Here is a 19,698-nt window from a genome sequence, read left to right as displayed (position 1 = left end):
GAGTAAAAAAAAAAAAATACAAAACAAGAAAAACACTTTACAGTCTCCCCTTCAGGCTGATTTAATGAGAAGTCATTGCCAATAGTCTGCTGGCATCTGTGCCACTGCAGTAGGTGCCATAAAAGGGGTGTGATGTGAATGCAGCGTCTCATCTTTTCCAGGAAAATCTGCGTAGGGGATCGTTACTTTCATGTTTTGTCTGGTTGTACTTATTGCTTAATTAGATGGCACGTGGGCAGGAGTTCTTTCCAAAAGAAAAAACAAAAACAACCAATATTTTTAAGAGAGTATGACAAAAGATGTATAATGTCAAGGGGGAAATAAGCAACACTTACAATGCCTCACAAAGATATTCACACCCCTGGAACTTTTTTACATTTTGCCACTTCTGAATCCCAAACTTCAATCTGTGTTATTGGGATTTCATGCGATAGACCAACACTCTGAAAAGTGTGATGTGGATTTGTATTCTGCCCGTTTTGCTCTGAAACCTACAAATTAAATTCAGTGCCGATACCACATTATTGATTAACGTGGTCTGCCTTGTGTTTAATTTAATCTCAGCATAAATCCAGCTGAGGGTTGTGCGAGAGCATTCGTAAATGAATAGCATCGTGAAGACAAAGCGACAGCTGTAGTCACAGCTGCAGAAGAAAACCAAAACACAAGATTCTGTGGTCTCTGCTGAACTTAGTGGTGGCAGCATCATGCTGTGGGGATGCTTTTCTTCAGCAGGCAACTTAATGGAGCTAACCAGCAGACAATATCGAGTGGGAAAAACGTGTTACATATCCTCCATATGTGACCCTTTGTGTCCTAAATTTAAACGGATATGTTTGCTTATTTTAATTGTACGCAGTTCTTTAAATGTCCTGTGAGTAAATATAGTTGCCCATTTATCCAGAACAACTGGAACTTTCAATATCCAGCAAGTTATTTTCACAATTTACCGTCTATTGAAAGAGAGCCCCTCAGATTAATTTCACTTCCTGCTACAGCGGGGGTGTAGTAACCTGATATTGTCTGGAAAGCGCAACGTCTCCCCTTTCAGAAACCGTTGGGATTTTTCAGGTAGCGCAAAGTGTGGCAGAAATACGGTACTGCAAATTTTGAGGGGAAAATTCAAACTGTATACTTGCAAGGCTAGTAGAGACGTTGGTAATTACCATAAAAAGACAAGGTGTTGACTGAGGGGACTGGATGGACAGCACAATGATTTGTGAAAAAAAAAAAAAATTATCCTCCCTTTATCTTCTTCTTTGTGGGTCTCTATCACATGAAGTACAACAAAAATAGATTTTTTTTTTAAAGTGACAAAATCTAGGAAAGTTCAAGGAGTATTAATACATTTTGTACGTCACAGTACTGTCACCTTTGGCAAATTTTTACCTCCACAACAAAGCAACAGCCTGTGTAACCCTGTGTATATCTGCTTATCATACATACAGCTGATAATACAGGAGAAAGGGAAACAGCATCCACAATCTTGATGGGAAATGTTAAGACCAAAGAGAAAAAGCAGAACAATCAGTACTCTGTACAGTAATAGCAAAACAGGACACAGTTGTGCTACAAGTGCTTAGGCGTTCTTGGAACGTGTGACCTCGGTCCAGAGTCCAGCAACAGCATCAGAGAGAGAGAGAGAGAGGGAGTCAGCGCTGAATCCCGCCAAGCCCCCTCTTTTTGACTGCCAGTGTTGGCACATTCCTCCCTCATCGTCCTCTTCATCAGGCGGAGCGTTCCCCGGCGACACAAATACAAACTCATCAGGATCCGTCCAAACCAGCAAGGCTGACAGGTAACTAAGAATAAAAAAGCAGTCGGTAGAGATACAGCTATTTACAATCACTCGAAATGCTAGATCATTAATAGGGTGGCTGATTTAATTATTGGAAACCATCAGGTGCTCGAAACCTTTTGCAAAAGGTCTTGTTCATTCAGAAAGTAAAAAATAAATTGCAACCAGCAATTAAAGAAAAAAAAAATAAGGAAAAAGGTTGGCAGTTTACATTCATACCAGCGAGCGTTCGTTCTTAATGCTGCTGCTTAAGAACGCCTCACCCAGAGTCCATACATTTGTGCAGTTTTTAATAACATGAGCTTCTTTCCTCAGTCATAAACTGAAAGAAAACTGATCACATTTTTAAACGTAATGTGGCCGCTTCAAAAAGCAGAACAATCAAAGGAGATCCTCCCCTAAGCCCATCAAACATCAGCGTCGTAAAGAAAGCGTACTCTCTCCCTCAGACAGAAAAATACAACATAAACTCATTGTTCGGATTGTACATCAGCAGAATATTTAAAAAGAATGGAGCATAACTAAATGTACAGCATATGCCAGCTAACACTGATGTTCAATACAAGTCACTACATTCTAACATTAGATATGCAAGACCAAGTCTTCAAAAGAGGTAAGATTCACACGGCAAAGCATTCACGTGAAGTAGAAAACATACATTGCTCAGACCATAAGTAAATGCATTATAGTATAGTCAGTGCACTTCGTCTTTAGGAGTCAAAAATTTGCCCTTAGACTAGTTTAAACCATGCAGTCCACATGTTTGATTCCTGTGTATAAAGGCCTTGGCAAAAGCGTTTTGAATGATGTTACCTAATTATGCTTGTCAGCATGAATGATTTCTCTCCAAATGTGTGAAAGAGCTTTTCAATCTTAAAGCTGGGAAAATGACAGCAGCAGAGCTGACGCGTTTCTCCTTCTTCCCACAGCGATCAGAAAGACCGTCTCATCTGCACCAAAGTAAGTCGTCTGACATGTTTCTGCTCCAAAGTCTCGTCTGTCAGCGCCACTGACTTCTCGCTGTTGTGACACCAGAGTTGGATCTGGCGTAAAATGGCACGGTCCAATTATTGTGATGCTAACATGTTGCCTATCACTGTAGCTAGTTTAGTGGATTTGGAGTTCAGTGTGAAATCAGGAAAGTATTGCTCAAAAGAGTGTGAGGAAACAAAGTGGTTGTGTAAGATGAGTGTTTTGTTTCACACGGCTTAAACAAAAAAGAGGCTCCTTTAGCTTCTGAGATATAAAATGTGTGTTTTGAGAGCAAACTGAGGTTAGCTTTTTATGTCTGTTGGTTTAATGCAAACAAAAATCATTGCTGTGGAATTCAAAACTAGCTGAAATGTAGGCATGGGCCAGTTACAGATATCTAGGGTGTGCCAAGATGTATTTTAAAAGTCAGATTTTAAAATCACATTTTCCATCATTATAGCGACTTAAATTTGAGCACTGCTGGTCAGCTTTATGAATCTTTTACCCTCTTCTTTTCCTTCACTGACAAGTTATAGAAAGTTGTTTAGAAACATTTCTGGACAGAGTTAACATGGAAACCATCAGTAGTGATACTGTTTCAAAGCCGCAGAAGGAGGTTTTGTTAAGCAGCTGACTGTCTTCTCTACCGGAGCAAATAACCTGACTAATTGACCAGCTGACATCAACGCTAATAAGCACTGGAAAACTGCTCCTAAAAGTAGCAGGTGTTTATTCTGCATTTTTTTCAAAGGTCAACATATCAAGTCATAAATAAATGTTATCAGCAACATTATTATAATACACCTGATTACTGTAATTGTACATGTAATATATATGTATCAGACTATTTCTGCAGCAGGAAAAATCACAGTTGCCTTTCTGAGTTAAATAAAGCCAATAAATTATGTTAATTTTTTTTTTTTTTTGCGTAAACAATGTGATGCAGTGAAAACATACTGAAGATTACACCCTGAGAACCTCCCACCGGCCCATGCCTAGAGTAAACAGTGTTTTAGATATTTAAATACACTAAACTTGAAGTTCAGCTTTTACTTTGGTCCGCTGGTGCATGTAGTTTTGTAAACACCTATAGGATTTTGTAATTTGTGCTTTTTGCACCTCGATCCAATGCCTTCCAAACGTTTCAAAGCTGGTCTAACAGAAGACAACGAAAGAAACAAACTTTCTTCTCCCTCAGTCATTGATGGATTTACTCTGAATAACTTGCAGCTGTTAGATGAGTTTTGTCCTCATAAAGATTTGTAGTACTGACTTGTGGCTGGTAATAATTATCACAGATCATTTTGTCCATTCAAAGTAATGTAAACAAGTGTTTTCTGTAGCCATGTGGTCAGAGTTCCTCTCCTTAAAGTTATATTTGCATTCAAAGACACATTTCATGCAGATGGTACAATTATTCTTTTCTTTTTTTAAAGAAACACATTTATCCCATATGTTTGTCTTAAAAAAGCGTATTTTCTCTTATTTTATATATGTATATAGATATATATATATCTTTTATATAGTACATATGTTTGTTTTTTTTTTCTCCTATGCATTTCCAGGGCAGGCACCGGACACACACTGGGTACAGAGGCATGCCACACTTGCATTACTGTTTGCATTCTACAGTTGGTGAGCTGGCGGGCATAACGTCGTCCAGGCAGCGCCGCAGTCGGTAAGCATGATCTGTACATCTGCACCAACTCTCAGCTGCACAAGCGCGCACACGGCCCTGTGCGCCCGCCTCCTCCGCATCACGCCCGTGCACACACGCAACCGTACATCATGTGCAACCTGACGCTAGTCGGTCCCCTCGCTGCAGAGGCGGCGTCGCATCGATCTCTGACCGGGGACCGGGTCTTGGACTGGTCCAACCAGTTTGAAATGAAGTAATTAAAGCTTTGCAGCAAGGCTCTGGGGTTGGGGGCACATGCAGAAGGTCGTGGAAGGTTATGGGTGGACACTGGCTGTTTGGTCCAGCCCAGGGTTGCAGTCAGATTCATGAATAGGGAGGAGGGTAAAGGAAAGTGAGGGTGGTGCTGATTTGTGACGATGATGTTCCATTTTTTTTTTCCATTATGTGCTTTTTTTTATGTTTTGCTGTACATCTAACTTTATAAAATGGTTTGATGACACAACTTAGGCTCAGAGTCATGGATTGCTGAATCTGCTGCTGGTTGTTTGGTCGGAGTAAGCAGGTACGAGAGAAACTTCGGCGTTTGCTACATGAGTTTTCAGCTCTATACACAGCAGGAACACAGAACAGAAGGGATGATGGTCATGCCAATACATGGGTTCTAATACTGGGTTGTAATTTGTGCTCAGTCATGTACTGTACATTTCAAAGTATTGCTAGTTAGTCGTGTTTTACCCAATAACCTGAATGTTTGTTAAACGTAGACTGCAGCTACTTAGTCATTGTCGTAGTTTTGACAGTAAAATTTGCATATTTAAACGTGGAACTTTGTTAAAGTTAGAAAATTACAAATTTTCCAGTTAGGCTGTTAACATATTCAAAATGTTAGACTTTAACTTGATTCAATCAGTAAACAATTTATAAACACACGTATAAAGTAATTTAAGTTAGATAACACTTGACTTTTAGCCAAAGAAAACGGTTCCTCACACACTCTCGAGGCTCGGTGTCACGTCAACCACACTCGCCTCGTCGTGAATCCGCATACAAACGCCATGACAAGCTCTCAGTTATCACACACACACACACTCAGGCTCTGAGCTCCACCCTTCCTCCACCTTAAAACCAGAAACCCATCCACAGCTCCGGAGAGATAAAACGAGCGGTTCATCGATTAAATAAGTTAAAAACAAGAAGAGAAGAAGTTTAGTAGTTGGTTTAAAGGACAATAGAGACGAGTGTTTAAGGAGGATTCACTGCGTTGCTGAGTGTGTACAGGACGCACTGAGCATATTCTGGTGGCCATCCTGTCGTCCTTAAACCTCACTGCGGGACTCGGCTCTCGCTGTGCTCCAATATGGTTTTTTGAGACGGAGGCCAGCTGTCAAACGAGTTCCCTCTGTGTTACATTAAACATCACAATGCACACACAAAGTACCTGTGCACCCCTGGTAGAGATGTGTAAAAGAAATCTTAAAATGTAATAATTAGTCAGCAAAATCACCACTTAATTATTGTCAATAAAAATAATTCCTATTACATCAATTTAACTGAAACGTTTTGCAGTTTCTACCCTTTTTTTTTTAGTTTGTAAGTGCGTTTGAAGCTTTTAATTTGTAATCCGTGACGTCCTCTTTCCTGAGGTGTTAAATAAAGTAACACGGCCTGTGTTTTTGTTAATATCACGTTAATGTAGAAAAAAACACAATTTCGCAGTTTTGCTGCTTCCTTTAACGTAGTCAGATCACGTGAAAAAGATTGTTCGCCAAGATCCTTCCACCACTTCCTGTCGTTTTCTTCATCGTTTCTGCCAGTAGTAACATCCGGTTGTTGGCAGAAAATGTTTCCGCAGCAGTTTTGTGAAATACACTAATTTCATTGAGGTTGAAAAACAACCTCATTCTAGCGCAAAAACTTTTTTTTTTTTTTTTTTTTTTTTTTTTTCATTGCCATTAAGCAAATCTATTTTGGATTCAATTTGCCGAATTATGTAGCCAATGGAAACGCAGCCACTGAGGCCCGTTTCTCTTAGCCGGTCTTCAGAATGGGAAAAACAAGAGAACGTAAATAAATCAGGAAATTAGTGGGGAAAATGTGTTTGGACTCTTATTATGAAGTAACGACGGAAGTAGGTCTTACTTTTTTCCATTGTTTCTCTTTGTATGGCAACGTTTTTAGAGAAACGTGAAAGATAAAACGAGAACCACTTACTTTAAAGATTTGTCTTTTGTACACTTTTTTACCAGGGCTGCTAATAATTATTAAACTTCTTCACCTCTCAAGAAAACCGTATCTCAACCACCTCGTCGCATCCGACCCTCCGGTGGGTTTGATCTGCCCCACATAATCTGGGGTCAAAGGCCGGACAGTGATTGGTTTGGATGCCAGCTAAATGTCTAATACGTAGTTTTATTTCTCCGATGGAGAGGGAGGGACAAGAATGCCAAAAAGTTAGGTTAATGAAACTTAAAAATATATATACTCAGAGTGTGTAAACTTAAAATACAAAAACTATAGCAAGAAAAGTGTAACGATAAAAAACATTAGTGACTTCACCATGAAATAGCAAAAGGGTTACTCAAACATAACTACGACTCAAAATAAATAAAAACTGTCAGAGGAGAGGATGCAGTTGGGGTTCAAAGGTGAAGGAGGGTGTTTGCTCTCTCTGTCCCTCTCTCCCTCCGTCTCCCCCTCCTCCATCTCTCTCTCTCTCCGTCACCTCTCACTCCTCACGGAGCTGCAGGCGGTAGCGGCTGTGGCGGATCTGAAAGAAGAGCCTCTCCAGCGGCGAGCGGCTCATCCCGGGTAGCCTGTAGTCCTCGCTCTGGCTCGTCCTGCAGAAGCCCAGCGACTCGTACAGCTTGTGGGCGGCCAACTTGACGGCGGTCGTCCCGAGGACCACGGCGGCGTAGTTGTTGCGCACGGCGTACTCCAGAACGCGGCGGCCCAGGGCCTTCGCGATGCCTTTGCCCCGGTAGCGAGAGTCCACTGACATGCGCCGCAGCTCCACGGTGTTGTCGTCCTCGTGGCCCTGCGCTGCCACGATGCCCACAACGCGCCCGTCCAGAACCGCCACCCAGAAGCAGGAGCCTGGTGGGGGTTAAGAGGAAAAGCTTAGAGATTACACTCGCTGAATATGTGGCCTTTACAATTCTTAAAGCTATTAAAGACAAATGAAATGATTTAAAAGTCTTAAAAAGTAAAAACCTATGTCACTGGAGCAACCCAGAACCTGTAGCTTAGCTTGTTAGCTTCATGAGAAAGTAACCAATTTGTACAAGGTTAGACTGTTTCTTCTGTAAAACTAGCCTCTATCTGCTGTTTGTAGTTTAACAATTTACAAAAACTCTAAAAATGCTTTAAAAATGTTGAATTATTCCTTTAAGATAAACGCGCTATTTTATTTAATCTCAAAGATTTGGTGCCTAGATAAAAATCAAACACTAACCGTTTGGCATTAAATTGTTTAAACTTTTACCTTTTATATTTATGGCTCCATTTATATTAATAAGTCAAACATGAGGCTGCAGTGAATGCAGATACTATCCAGGATGCAATCAGGCTAATGTAGATCATGTAACACTGATTGCATGTATTTTACTGAACTCCATGGATTTCAATCACTTTAACTTAGTATCAAATCGGTACAGACAAAATGTTTCATCTTAAATTACATTGTGGGGAAGAGATGCCTAAACTGCAGCTAATAGCATATTGCTACCAAACTACACTGTAAAATATCTGACTTTATTTTCTCTGACAGAAATCCAAAGGTAAGCGATCAGAACATCCTGCTGCTGCATTTAGACAGCACTGGGTTGAATCTGCTTAAAACACCAAAACATAGAAAACCAGAGTGAGGCGTACAGGGATTTGATTAATGACCAGTCTCTGGTGTCTAATGGCATTAGCTATTCATTAAGACTCCACTAATTAAAAGCTCTGGGATTACAGATGGTCAATATGGACTCAGAAGCTAAGTGGAAAAGCAAAGAAACTGAAATAAATTAAACCGTTTCTGACCTGTTGGCTGCAGTTTATCAGTTGCATTTAAATCATATTTGTCAAATAATAATAATAAAAAAAAACTACAAAGTGAAACACAAAGATTCAGTCTTTTAGATCAGCTTGCACTGTAAATGAAACACAGAGACAAAAAAGACTTTGTCAGACACACACACACACACACACAGGTCCAAGGTTAGGGCAACCTGTCAGAAGATTATGCAGCTCCACCATGAGAACCACAAATATCAACTTTCATGTCATCCAAGATGCCACTTCTGATGTGTTCAGCTGGGCAATAGTGAGCTAATTTTCCTTTTCAAAGATAATAACACGCATTAGACTGGCATACAGTAAGAACTTTCATAAGATCTTTGTTATAATCGTTACTTTCTTTATTTTTAAAACAGTTTTCTGTAACTATGCTGAAACGCCCTTTTGACTAAAGCCACACGTTGTTGGCCGCAGTTACAAGCTTTCCTGCCAAAATCCCATCTGTTTGCTACAGATAAACTAACTCAGACGATTCCATGACGGGCTGAGCCTGACCTCTGACCTGCAGTCGATTACCTCTAAATCCAGCCTCTCTCTCTCTCTGCCTTTACACAACTCCTCTGTCTGTTTGTTTGTTTGTTTCAGCTGAGCATCTCACGCCGTCACACACAGAAACAGCTGATAATGACACCGGCCTGCGCTGGAGTCCCAGGTGTTAGCAGGGATTTGGATGCCTCTGCAGGCCCGTGTTAAGCCCATCCGGACGCCTCTGTTGCGGAACAAAACCTCTGTGATGTGCAAGGCGCGGCTAGCAGCAGGCGGTCCCATGTTCCCTCCGTGCAAACACTGGTTCGCTAATGGCTCCGTGTCGCTGAAGGTGGGATTTCTACATAAACGTGATAAACATCCTCAGCTCAAGTTTAAAATGAAAGCAGCTTCAATGGAGAACAGTTTAAAAATAAAAAAATCAGATAGAAGAAGTTGAATAATCATAAAATTTACCTCAATTATAGACTTTAATAAATGGCAGGTTATGTACAGCCAGTTGTCCTCGCTACAGGCTTTTTCCTTCCTTCCTGTCTTCTTTTTTTAATTTCTTTATTCCCACCATTAATTAGTTATGTGGTGCAATAAATACAATTGATTTATAAAAGAATCGGTCACAGAAGAAAACAAGTTGTATTAGTTTTGTGCGAATAAAAAGTTGGTGTAGCTCACTCACTCCAGCCTTCCTTCCTGTTTCCTCACTGATTTGCCTTTTTATTTCTGTCCATTCATATTTTAAATCTAAATTAATTCTTCCTTTCTCTTGGGAGCCTAAGCAGTTTGATTCAATTCAGAACAAAGAACATTTTAAGTTAATGACAGCACGTTAACGTGAGTTGATGTTGTCGACTCGTATCGTGAGCTGAAAGTTTATCCTGAGCAGCAGTCAAAGCTGCAGCGTCGACTCCTTTACGCTGTGCCTTCATGAAGCCCTCCTGACCATCTGTCTGAGCTGAGCCTGTGCCAGGCCTGAGGACAGCAAGCGGCGCTCTGACTCTCTGCTCACAGGACGGCGCACATTACTGTCTCTGTCCCACAGACAACGTGTGGGACAGAGAGCTGCACTGGAAACCTGAAAACTGCTTGAAATATCCCTTTTTTTTTTCCTGCCCCAACTACATCTCTTATTTTGTTTTGTAAAAGAAGTTAGAGAGACATATCGACTGCAGCTGAGAACATGTTTACAGGTGATGCAAAATAAAGCATCCGCTTGTGATTCTTTCTAACCCATCACCGTTTTCAAGCGTTTAATAAAAGTATGTGTGTGTTACGTTAACGTGTGGACGGCAGGTTGTATTTGAGCAGACAGCATGACGGTCTGACATCAGCTTGTTGCGTTGCTCTATGAAGAACAGAATGACAAAAAGATGTGATATTCTGCCCTGTCAGCATTTGGAAAGAACCGCTAAATATAGCAGGTGTTTATAATTTTGCTGAAAGAACATGGTGGCATGTTGACTTTGGTTTACACCGGCCCATGCATATTCGTCATTTTCACTCCTCACAATGATTTTGAGGCATTTATGGGAATATTTAAACAGAGATCAGTTGATACAAATGTTGCATTTTTTTTTATAGATGTTTCAGCTGAAGCTGTAACTGTTTAGTCAGAGGTTACGTGTAGTTTTTGGGTCTGAATTTATTTTTGCTTCTGCTCATTAGTGTGTGCAGAAGGTAAAAAGGCAAGCCGTGCAGTTTGTGAAGCCAGGAGACTGTCTACACAGGCATGTGAAGGGACAGCTCTTTTTTTTTTTCATTGAGGCATTGAGGTCCCTGTTGATGCAGCTTGGCAGCTGCAGGAGCTCGGGACAGCATTGCTATAGTTAACCACCAGTGGTTTAGTGTTTGTGTGCAAGTCGAATGAATGAGCTTACTCACTCGGGGAAAAAAAGACATGGAAGAGGGGAGGAAAGGAAAGAGGGACAAAAAAAGAAGAAATTATTCATGTCTCTTGGATAAGAAGAAGTAGAACTAGAGGGGCTTCTGTGTTGACGGTAATAGTGATGATCCCTAAAGGACATCCAAGCACAAAGAGGGGAGCAAAGAATGATGAATAATCTGCAGGGGAGGGGACGTCAACAGATGAAATACACGAAGGCAAGAAAAAGAGGAAGAGCAGTGGGGAGATCCTTTGTAATGCATCCTACATGCAGAAAAAAATCAGATTACTGCACTGAACTGGCATCAGTGTGGGAGTGTCAAACACTCAGTGATACTCTGACTGGAAGCCTGTATGAAATCCCCCCAAATTGTGCGCACACACACACACACACACACACACACACACACACACACACACACACACCCAGAGGAGCGCATTGGGGATTGGATCTGATCGCTAACAGGATTATTCTTGTTTCCTTCAGATGAAACCTGCAGGGCTAATTCAGTTGATAAGCGTTTCGTCTAGACTCAGCTTCACTTCCACAAAGAGACGAGCGCTGCGTGAACACGCTCAGAACAGGAGAGCACCGTTCTCTGCATCGCATTGTTTGTCTCTGCTTACTGTCATTTTTGGAGAAAGCGATTTTAATTTGCAAGTCTTCTTTAATTCCACGACACAACAATAAGAAGCTGAATGAATTTATAAATTTCATTGCTTTTATTTCATCTATTTGTTTTATTTTTTTACATTAATAAAATTATCTAGCCATGCATAACAGCCTCCTTGATGCGCTCTCTAAGAAACGCCCCGCGCTTTAGGTCAAAGTTCACGCTGCAGGAATGGATTCGCCTGTCACAGGGAACTCAAGCATCAGCAGTTTTTCTCCTCCCCCCGTTAAATGAGAGCGGACTGTCAGACGTTGTGCACGTGTGCAGAAACGCAGTAAATAAATAATTCATTTGTTGAGAAGTGAGGATTTGAAACAGAAGTCGTTTTCATCACAGCCTGAACTGCGCTGCAGAGAAGATTGCTGCCTTGATGTGACATTTTGCAGACATTCTCGCTCTCTCTCTCTCGCTCTGCTTTGAAATCTCCATCAGGAGCTCTCGCTGTGTGCATTTCAGTTTTAGCCTCGCTGCCCATCAGCATGCAACCTTTGCAGGTTGAATGACTTGTGCCTTAATTTTCACACATGCTACTGTTACAGGGTGCCAGTGCATCCGTAATCTAAAATTAAGGCCTTAAAATGTCTTAATTCAAGAAGATGTAAGTTACCTTTAAATAAGTAATTACAGGTCTTAAATTTTGACATGGCAGGATTTTTTAAACTCATATATTCTATGTAGGCTTTTGCTCACTGCGCCTACAGGTAACAAGCTGCTGATGCATTTATTATTATATAGTGATTTTGGCCTCAGATGTTTGTCATAATGGTCTTAAAAGTTTGAGTTGGTGAAACCTGCATAAACCCAGTCTTCGCTGTGTCCAGGTCATTATTTTCATGTTAATGCATTCATCCGAATGTTCAAAAATCGTCAAAAAGTTACTAAACTTAAATCTTACATGTAAGACCAAGACAATATCACTTACAATGGAAAAAGCTCAACAAATGCATCACTGAATCAGTTTTCATAGCGATCGAAAATGTACTTTAATGGCATTTTATGTGACAGACATCCCAAAGTAGAGGAAAGTTCCAGCAGGACAATGACTCTAAACATGCAATAAAACCTACAATGTGGTGGTTTTCAGATTAAAGTAGGGTCAAGTGTTGCGATTATTTAAAGTCTAAGTGAAGTTTTATTGAAAGTACGGCAACAATTTCAGCCTCAGCATCAGAAGCTGGTTTTGTAAAGTACTGACTCAAAGGATTGAAAACATTTGAAAACCTTGCATCACTTTCCTTCCACATCACAACCACATAGTAACTTTATGTTGGTTCTACATGTCCTGATGAGAAACATTGACGTTTGTAGTTGTGACAGCACAAACATGGAAAATGTTCATGAGCTTTTCCAAGGCTCTAAAAACTAACTTTTCCCATCAGTGCAATGTCTAGATTTATTCGACTTAAACTGCAAACTCTTAATCTTTACAGGGGACAAGTAATCGGTCAGATAAAAACAACAGGCTTTTATGTAATGATTAATCCTTTCAATTTATCGCCTCAGAAAAAGCTCAACATGACAATTAATGAAGCTGCTGATGACACACCATTTAGTCTCTCCAATGTGCGCCTCAGTTAAGTATTGATTTAATGGCAACGTAAAACACTAGAGAAGGATAGTGAGACTTCAGTGCATTATTAATGATTACCACTTCTTACAAACACTGGATAAACCAGACGCACGTCTGCATCAAGGATGGAAGGAAGTGCAAAGATTTCTGCAGTGTTGTCGTCTTTAAAGTCTCACAACGTGTGTGTGATGTTTCAGAGAACTTGAAAATGAAATTGATTAGTTTTTAATTTTTCTACTGATTCACTATGTTTTTTCCATAATTGTAATGTCACATTTTCTTTATCCTCTTGCCATTTATGTTTGTGTATCCAAGAATATATTTTATAATGTTCCATACATGGGGAAATTAAGAACTGTGAATAATAGGTACTAAATAGGTTGTGCTATGTTCAGGACAAAGTTTGGCCATAGCATGGCTATCTTATGTTTCTTTTTCTGAACTGAAGCCAAATAATCTGTAGCAGAAAACTTATTTGTCCTCTTGATTGTCCCTAATTAGCTGAATTACTTTAGAGGTTGCCAGGCCCCCTGCTGTGTCAGCTACTTCAGGCTTTCAGCATGTCTGCACTGATGAATCTTCATCAGTGCAGACAAAGCCACTGCATAGCTTAACAAGAGATTAAATAGCATTATTATGCAGTCAGTACAAATAAATTTGTTTTTATGTGTGGTATATATATATTACAACTCAGAGTTGTGATGCTCATGTTGCTGGTTTTATTCAACATTGCCAAAAAACTCTGCGGGAGCCTAAGTGAGCTGGTGATCACATTGTGCTACAAAGTGGTAGAGCGAAGAAAGTCAATGCTTGTGGATTATTTACTTCAGCTTATCCATCTTCAACACTTAGAAATGCAAATCATTCTGATGTTTTCTATATCTGCATTTTCTTTTATCTAAAAGAAATATCTTAAAACTCTTCATACATTTTTTTGTTGAAATTAGGGAACTACATCTGTATCCTCCTACCAATCAACACTTTAGACGGCTTTTCACTGGAGACATTACTTCCTTTGTGTCCGGATCGTGGATCACGTGGAAGAAAGGAAGCACAGTGGTTCAAAATACAACGACAGAAAGCGCTAGAGGAGGTGTGCCTTTTAAATCTGAGATATTCTCTCTCTTTATCTAGCTGGTGACCAGGAAGCTCCTGGTGTCTTTATCCTAATACATATAAACATTAATCCTTTTCATTGCCTCTCTTTCTATCCTGCCTCTCCTTCTAGCACTTTTATTTTTGTTTTCTCTAATCTGTCGTCTCATCTTGTGGTTATGAAACCACACCAGTGTTGGTACACAGCAGGTGTTGCTGGAGTCGGACAGAGTTTGCTTTTATTTCCAGGGTTACGTATTGACGGTGTAACCCTGTGCTCGTTGCTTTTTCAGTCAGCTTCACGTGTTTTAAACCAGTTAACCCCATGGGTTCAATCATTAAAGAGATTCATTTGAAGTGAGATAAGAAAAGCAGATGAACATGAATACATAATGACTAAAACTCATATTGACCAATTTAAAAGGTTAAGTAATCCAGCTCCTTCTAAATGTTGACTGAGAAAACTGCAGTAGAGAGTCAGCAATATAGATTTTTGATGATAGAAACCAATAACTTTGAATGTAAAATTAAATGTGTGTGTGTGTGTGTATATATATATATATATATATATATATATATATATATATATATATATATATATCTCTATATATATATATATATATATATATATATATATATAGAGAGAGAGAGAGAGAGAGAGAGAGAGATCCTATTTCCAGTAAATGATTGTTGCAGACTAGGGGATTATTTTTGCCTTGATAGCATAAAGACGTGTCTCGCCAAGCTCTGCCGTATCTGCTGCCGTCCTGTTCAGGGTGTTTACCCCAACGTCACACCCATGTTCATTAATAAAGATGGAGGAAAAGTTGAGCACACGACTGCACCACAATCAGTTTAAACTGTCATGTCGCTGCGCAGCTTTTAGCACGTTAGCAGGTAGGAATCAATAAGCCACAGTGTTTATGGGAATCGCTGCAGGCGTTTGCATTAAAACGCTCAGCAGAAGAAGAACTGGAACAGATGAACAGGTTAGAGGTCAGAGCTTATTTCATCTGGAGGTGGGGACAGGCTCACAGAGACTTGGACCAGTCATAGTGTGGCAGGTTCTACGTTTGAGACATCTGAGCAGTGGCGGTTCAGAAAGACGATGGATTGTTTTATAAATTATTCCGACTTTAAACGTCTTCACAGCTCTCTATCCCTGACCTGCCTGCTGTGTTCCTCCTTCTCCAAGATGCTGCTTGTTTTCTAATGTTCTCTAACAAATCTCTGAAAACTTCACAGAACAGCTGGATTCATGCTTGAGTTTAAATCAAATAAATAAAAACACCAGCTGAGTTTCCAGCAAAACTTGGCTGATATTTCCCTAATGTCATAAAAACACAACATCAGTGTTTCCACTAAATAAGAAACACAATCAAAATCACATGTAAATAAGTTTGTACGACAAGCGGTTTTAAAAAATGCTGCGCCGTCCTCCTACTACCACTTCCTGTCGTCTTCTCCGTCTTTTCCGCCAGTAGCAGCATCTACTCATGTCATGTGATCATGTTTTGATCACATGACTCGTGTGATGCATTGCAGTTTTGCAAAATAATTTTGATGCAGCCGGAAAACCACCTCATCCTATTGCATAAACTTTTTATCGAAAAATCTGAGTTTTTTTTTTTTTTTTTTTTAATTGGCTTGTTTCCAGTAAGTGAATTTATTTGTATAATTATATATTTAATCCAATTTGTGCAATTATAGAGAGGTGGCTAGTGTTTGCTAAAACAGTTGGTTGAGCTGGATCTTTTTCTTGAAGTTATTGCTGTAAAAGGGGCTGAATATTATCTCCATTTATAAAACAATTGTCCTTTTCCCATCTGAACTGTGCTCTACTTTGTGTTGCTCTATCCTATAAAAGATTGAAGTATTTGGTTGTAATGTAGCAAAAGCAGCACAAATTTGTGTAACGAATGACAGCAGCGTTAAGTCGTGCCTCTCCATCGGACCCCGGCGTTTCGTCCCTCTGGGTCCGCTCGGCTTGCGCGGCTGTAATCATTAGCATTGTCCAGGAGCAGCGACGCCTGACCCCCTCTGAACCGCCGCGGCTCTGCTGCAATAATGGGAATGCTAAACTGCAACTGTGCGCTGTGGATTACCAGGCCAGCGGGCGCAGCGCTGGAGAGCGGCACACAATGGGAAGGCAATCGACTGGCTTTACTCTCACCTGTTTTCGGTGTCGGCCATGTGCGTCCAAGGCAAGGCAGGGGAATGTGGTAAACCCGACGCATATTTGTAGGTGGCCGGGGGAGGATAAATAGTTCGATCGATCTTTTCTAATTAGAAACCTTAGTGGAGGAAATGAGGCTCGACGACACCGAGCTCGCTGCAGAGAGAGTATCAGCAGTCTCCTCGGTGTGATCAATAGGCCTTGCGGTGCCCTCTACCCCCACTTCAGAGGCCGAGAGCAGCAAGGAGAGGAAGCCGGTGGGGGGAAGGAGCAAGAAAACACTCAGGGAGGAGGGGTGAGAACAACGAGGAAGGAAGGCATATTTAACTGTTTTCCTCTGCCTGAGGACTAAACTGTGTTCTGTCAGTCACACTGACTTTTATTTGGCTTCATCCTCTGCTAATTTAAAGCTGCTGTGTAAAGCGAGCCCAGGCGAGCATTAGGCCTAATCTTCACCGGTCCTTTGGATTTATTTCGTAACACTGCGGATGGAGCCTCCTACTGACAAAATCACACACACACACACACACACCAATGGGACGTCAGCGAGTAGAAGCGGTTCCTTACCTGTGGGTTTCATGTAATAGGCCTCAATGTCAGCCATGTCCGTGTTCAGAGCACAGTCCAAATAATTCTGGATAACTTTCCTGCTGTAGTAGTAGCGCGCACCCATGAGAATGAGCGGTGCACAGCAGGTCAGCGTGACAGATTTGGTCACGTAAAAGCACATTACTATGGAGAAATGGAAGAAAAGTAAACGAAACCTGTCAGAAGAGAGAATCACAAGTTTGATTTTTGGCAGGGTTTGAATCCAACAACAGACACAGAACAGCAAAGGTTCAACTTAGACAGCATGGCGACATCACAGTGGAGAAACGTGAACAGTTTGTTGATGATGAGTGGCGTTATCCTGTATCCAGCGTTCCAACACACTCCGGGGAAGTTTGGCATTTCCAGCTGAAACCACTAGCTGCTTCTAGATTTCGATTCCTGCCTCATTATTTACATCATCCACAAATTCATCCATTTTTATATCCATCCAACTAGTTTTTTTTTTTATTGAAAGCCTGACCTCTACGCAAACATTTCCAGTTGATTTTATGGTGAACTTGATACTCAGTAACTGATCACCACCTGAATTTTCACATTAAGGATGTATAGGATCGTTGAGAAAGACAAACGAGTTTAGCTGCAATACCAAGAGAAATTTCATTGTTATTTTTACCTCTTTCTGAATTTTCCAGAGCGGAGCGTGCTAGTAAGGTGTGATTGCATCAAATCAATTTTTTTTTTTTTTTTACGTGATTGGAAATTAGTCGGGTGCGACGCTAGGGGGCGCAAAGGGAAACACAGACAATTGTGATAGATGGGACGCATCGCACGTTGAGCTGCACGCAACTATTTACTCAGCAGAGTGAAACATTTTTAATGTTTAAAGCAAACATTTTTTTTTCTCTAATAACTTTCACAGGATTTAGCGGTAGGAATCTGTTATGTCTTCCTGGCACCTCGCCTAGTCACGAGGTTTTAATTTGAATAAACAAAAGAGAGAAATTCAGTGGCGCATGGAGGGGATTTAATTCCCTTTCTTTCTTTCTTTGTTTCTTTCTTTCCTTCCTCCTCTCTTTTTCTGTCCGTCCTTTTGTTTTAATTTTCTGAGCGATGGGCGCACCCTGTGGGCCGATCGTCAAACTGACTCCCTCATTCATTGAAGTCACGCCGGCATGTGACCACAGCATCAGCACCATCAGCCTCTCTACACATGCTCCATGCGCCTGGCATGCCTTTTGTTGGCTGCGTGGTGGAGCAGAACGCCGGTGCGCCGGTGGGCAAAGTTTAAAAGCGGCAACAGATTTCTGCGTAACTAACTGCGCATTGTGTGGTGCTGGATTGCGACTATAATTAAATCAGATTGGAGCTACCATATAGATTTACAGTGGGGGGCGGAAGGGGCTCCTTTGACCGCTCACCTGTCAGTAAGGCGTACAAGAACTGGGTCCGGGGCTGCTGCCAGATCCCCCTGAACGCCGAGTTGGGTATCCGCTCCATGATGCCCTCGTGGAAGATGCGCAGCACCTCCTCCTGGTCCTCCCGCTCGAACTCGCGGATAAACACCCCGTCCCTCCGCACATCCTTGGGCTCGGCGGCGGGGCTCAGAGCCGCGCCGGGGGCCGCCGTGGAGCCCCACATCATCGGCTCTTTTTTGGTCCCAGGTATAGCCTCGTGTTCATCCGCAACGATTTTAGTCTCGCAAACCATTTTGGGAGACGAACAATGCATGCAACTGGCCTGCAGAAAGACGGTCCCGCTACAGTTGTGGAGTGTGGTGGTGGTGGTGGTGGATGGGGTGAGGATGGATGATGCGTAAAAAGAGTCTCCTAAAAACAGTGAGAGGATGATGGAGAGGGGAGGGATAAGACGGAGGAGGGGGGATGTTCTGCTGCAACCCTGAGCGATTCTGAAGACCCAAGACTTTCCGGCGCGATCCGGGCCGGTTTTATAAGCGCGCAGGGGCGGGTATAGACGCGGGTTCAGGGGTTGGGGAGGTCCTCCCGCCCACTCAGATTGGATGCCGGCGGCCGAGGGAGGAGGGCGGTGATGAGGGACGAGAACAAGCTGGTGTGTGCTGCGCGAAGGATGTATTTCGAGAAAGTGGGCTCATGAGGAGGGGTGAGATGGTGATGCGCAGAGAGGCTGGTTTTTCTTCAGAGGCGCCACCAGGGGGGGCTTGGGGGTGTCTTTAGTCATCAAATAAATATTTAAAATACATTATATCCTTAAGTAATTTAAAAAAAAAAAATTAAATCCCTAATCAAATAATTACGAATGAAAAATTTTAGTTAAAAGTTAAATATAGTTAAAATGCATTGTTTCAGTGTTGAAATAATTAGTCATGTGAAAGCACATCTTGAATTTATCTCGTCTTTTAGCCTTACGATGTAAAAATATGTCAATAGCAGCCAATAAAATGTTCAATCAAATGTTTGGATCACTTTGACTAGAAATAATTTATCAAAACTGCCATAATCAAACAAATCTAATAAGAAAAAATAATTTGTAAAAGCAATGTTTATCTAAAATTTTAGACAACTCTTTAAGAAAGATGTCAAATAAATACCACATATTTGCATAAATGTGTCAACTTATTGAATATTCAAATAATTAAATATGCACATTATTAATTCAGTCTTGAATTTTTATTGTGTTTAAGTCATAACATGATACCTTATAATTAGTATTAAGGACCAAGTGTATTAGTGCCATAATTCAATACACAAATTACTTGATAATTATATTGATATATGTTCAATAAACTTGACAATACCTGAATTAATTTAATAGATTTA

At 41.0% G+C, this 19,698-nt stretch overlaps 1 protein-coding gene across 1 annotated transcript; it reads right to left on the bottom strand.

Annotated features, from left to right (window-relative positions):
- Positions 1-6,269: 6,269 nt before the first annotated feature.
- On the bottom strand, positions 6,270-19,000 carry nat8l (N-acetyltransferase 8-like). Its single transcript, XM_015027942.1, has 3 exons — positions 18,322-19,000; positions 16,919-17,083; positions 6,270-7,502 (listed from the first exon to the last, which is right to left on the bottom strand). The coding sequence occupies exons 1-3, from the start codon at positions 18,629-18,631 to the stop codon at positions 7,135-7,137; spliced, it is 843 nt and encodes a 280-aa protein (XP_014883428.1). The 5' UTR covers positions 18,632-19,000; the 3' UTR covers positions 6,270-7,134.
- Between the last annotated feature and the right edge of the window lie 698 nt (positions 19,001-19,698).

The sequence above is a fragment of the Poecilia latipinna genome, unplaced genomic scaffold (genome assembly GCF_001443285.1).
Source record: "Poecilia latipinna isolate Pla-1442-1.1 unplaced genomic scaffold, P_latipinna-1.0 Scaffold111, whole genome shotgun sequence".
Lineage (NCBI taxonomy): Eukaryota > Metazoa > Chordata > Actinopteri > Cyprinodontiformes > Poeciliidae > Poecilia > Poecilia latipinna.
Note: the sequence above shows the minus strand (reverse complement) of the source record. Positions and strands in the feature narration are given on the sequence as shown.

Excerpts from the sequence above, each read along its gene's own strand:
- nat8l (XM_015027942.1), bottom strand. The coding sequence starts at position 18,631 with ATGCATTGTTCGTCTCCCAAAATGGTTTGCGAGACTAAAATCGTTGCG. Across the intron at positions 17,084-18,321 it reads CTTGTACGCCTTACTGACAG|TAATGTGCTTTTACGTGACC; the intron begins GTGAGCGGTCAA and ends ATTTCTCCATAG. Across the intron at positions 7,503-16,918 it reads CTATTACATGAAACCCACAG|GCTCCTGCTTCTGGGTGGCG; the intron begins GTAAGGAACCGC and ends AACCCCCACCAG.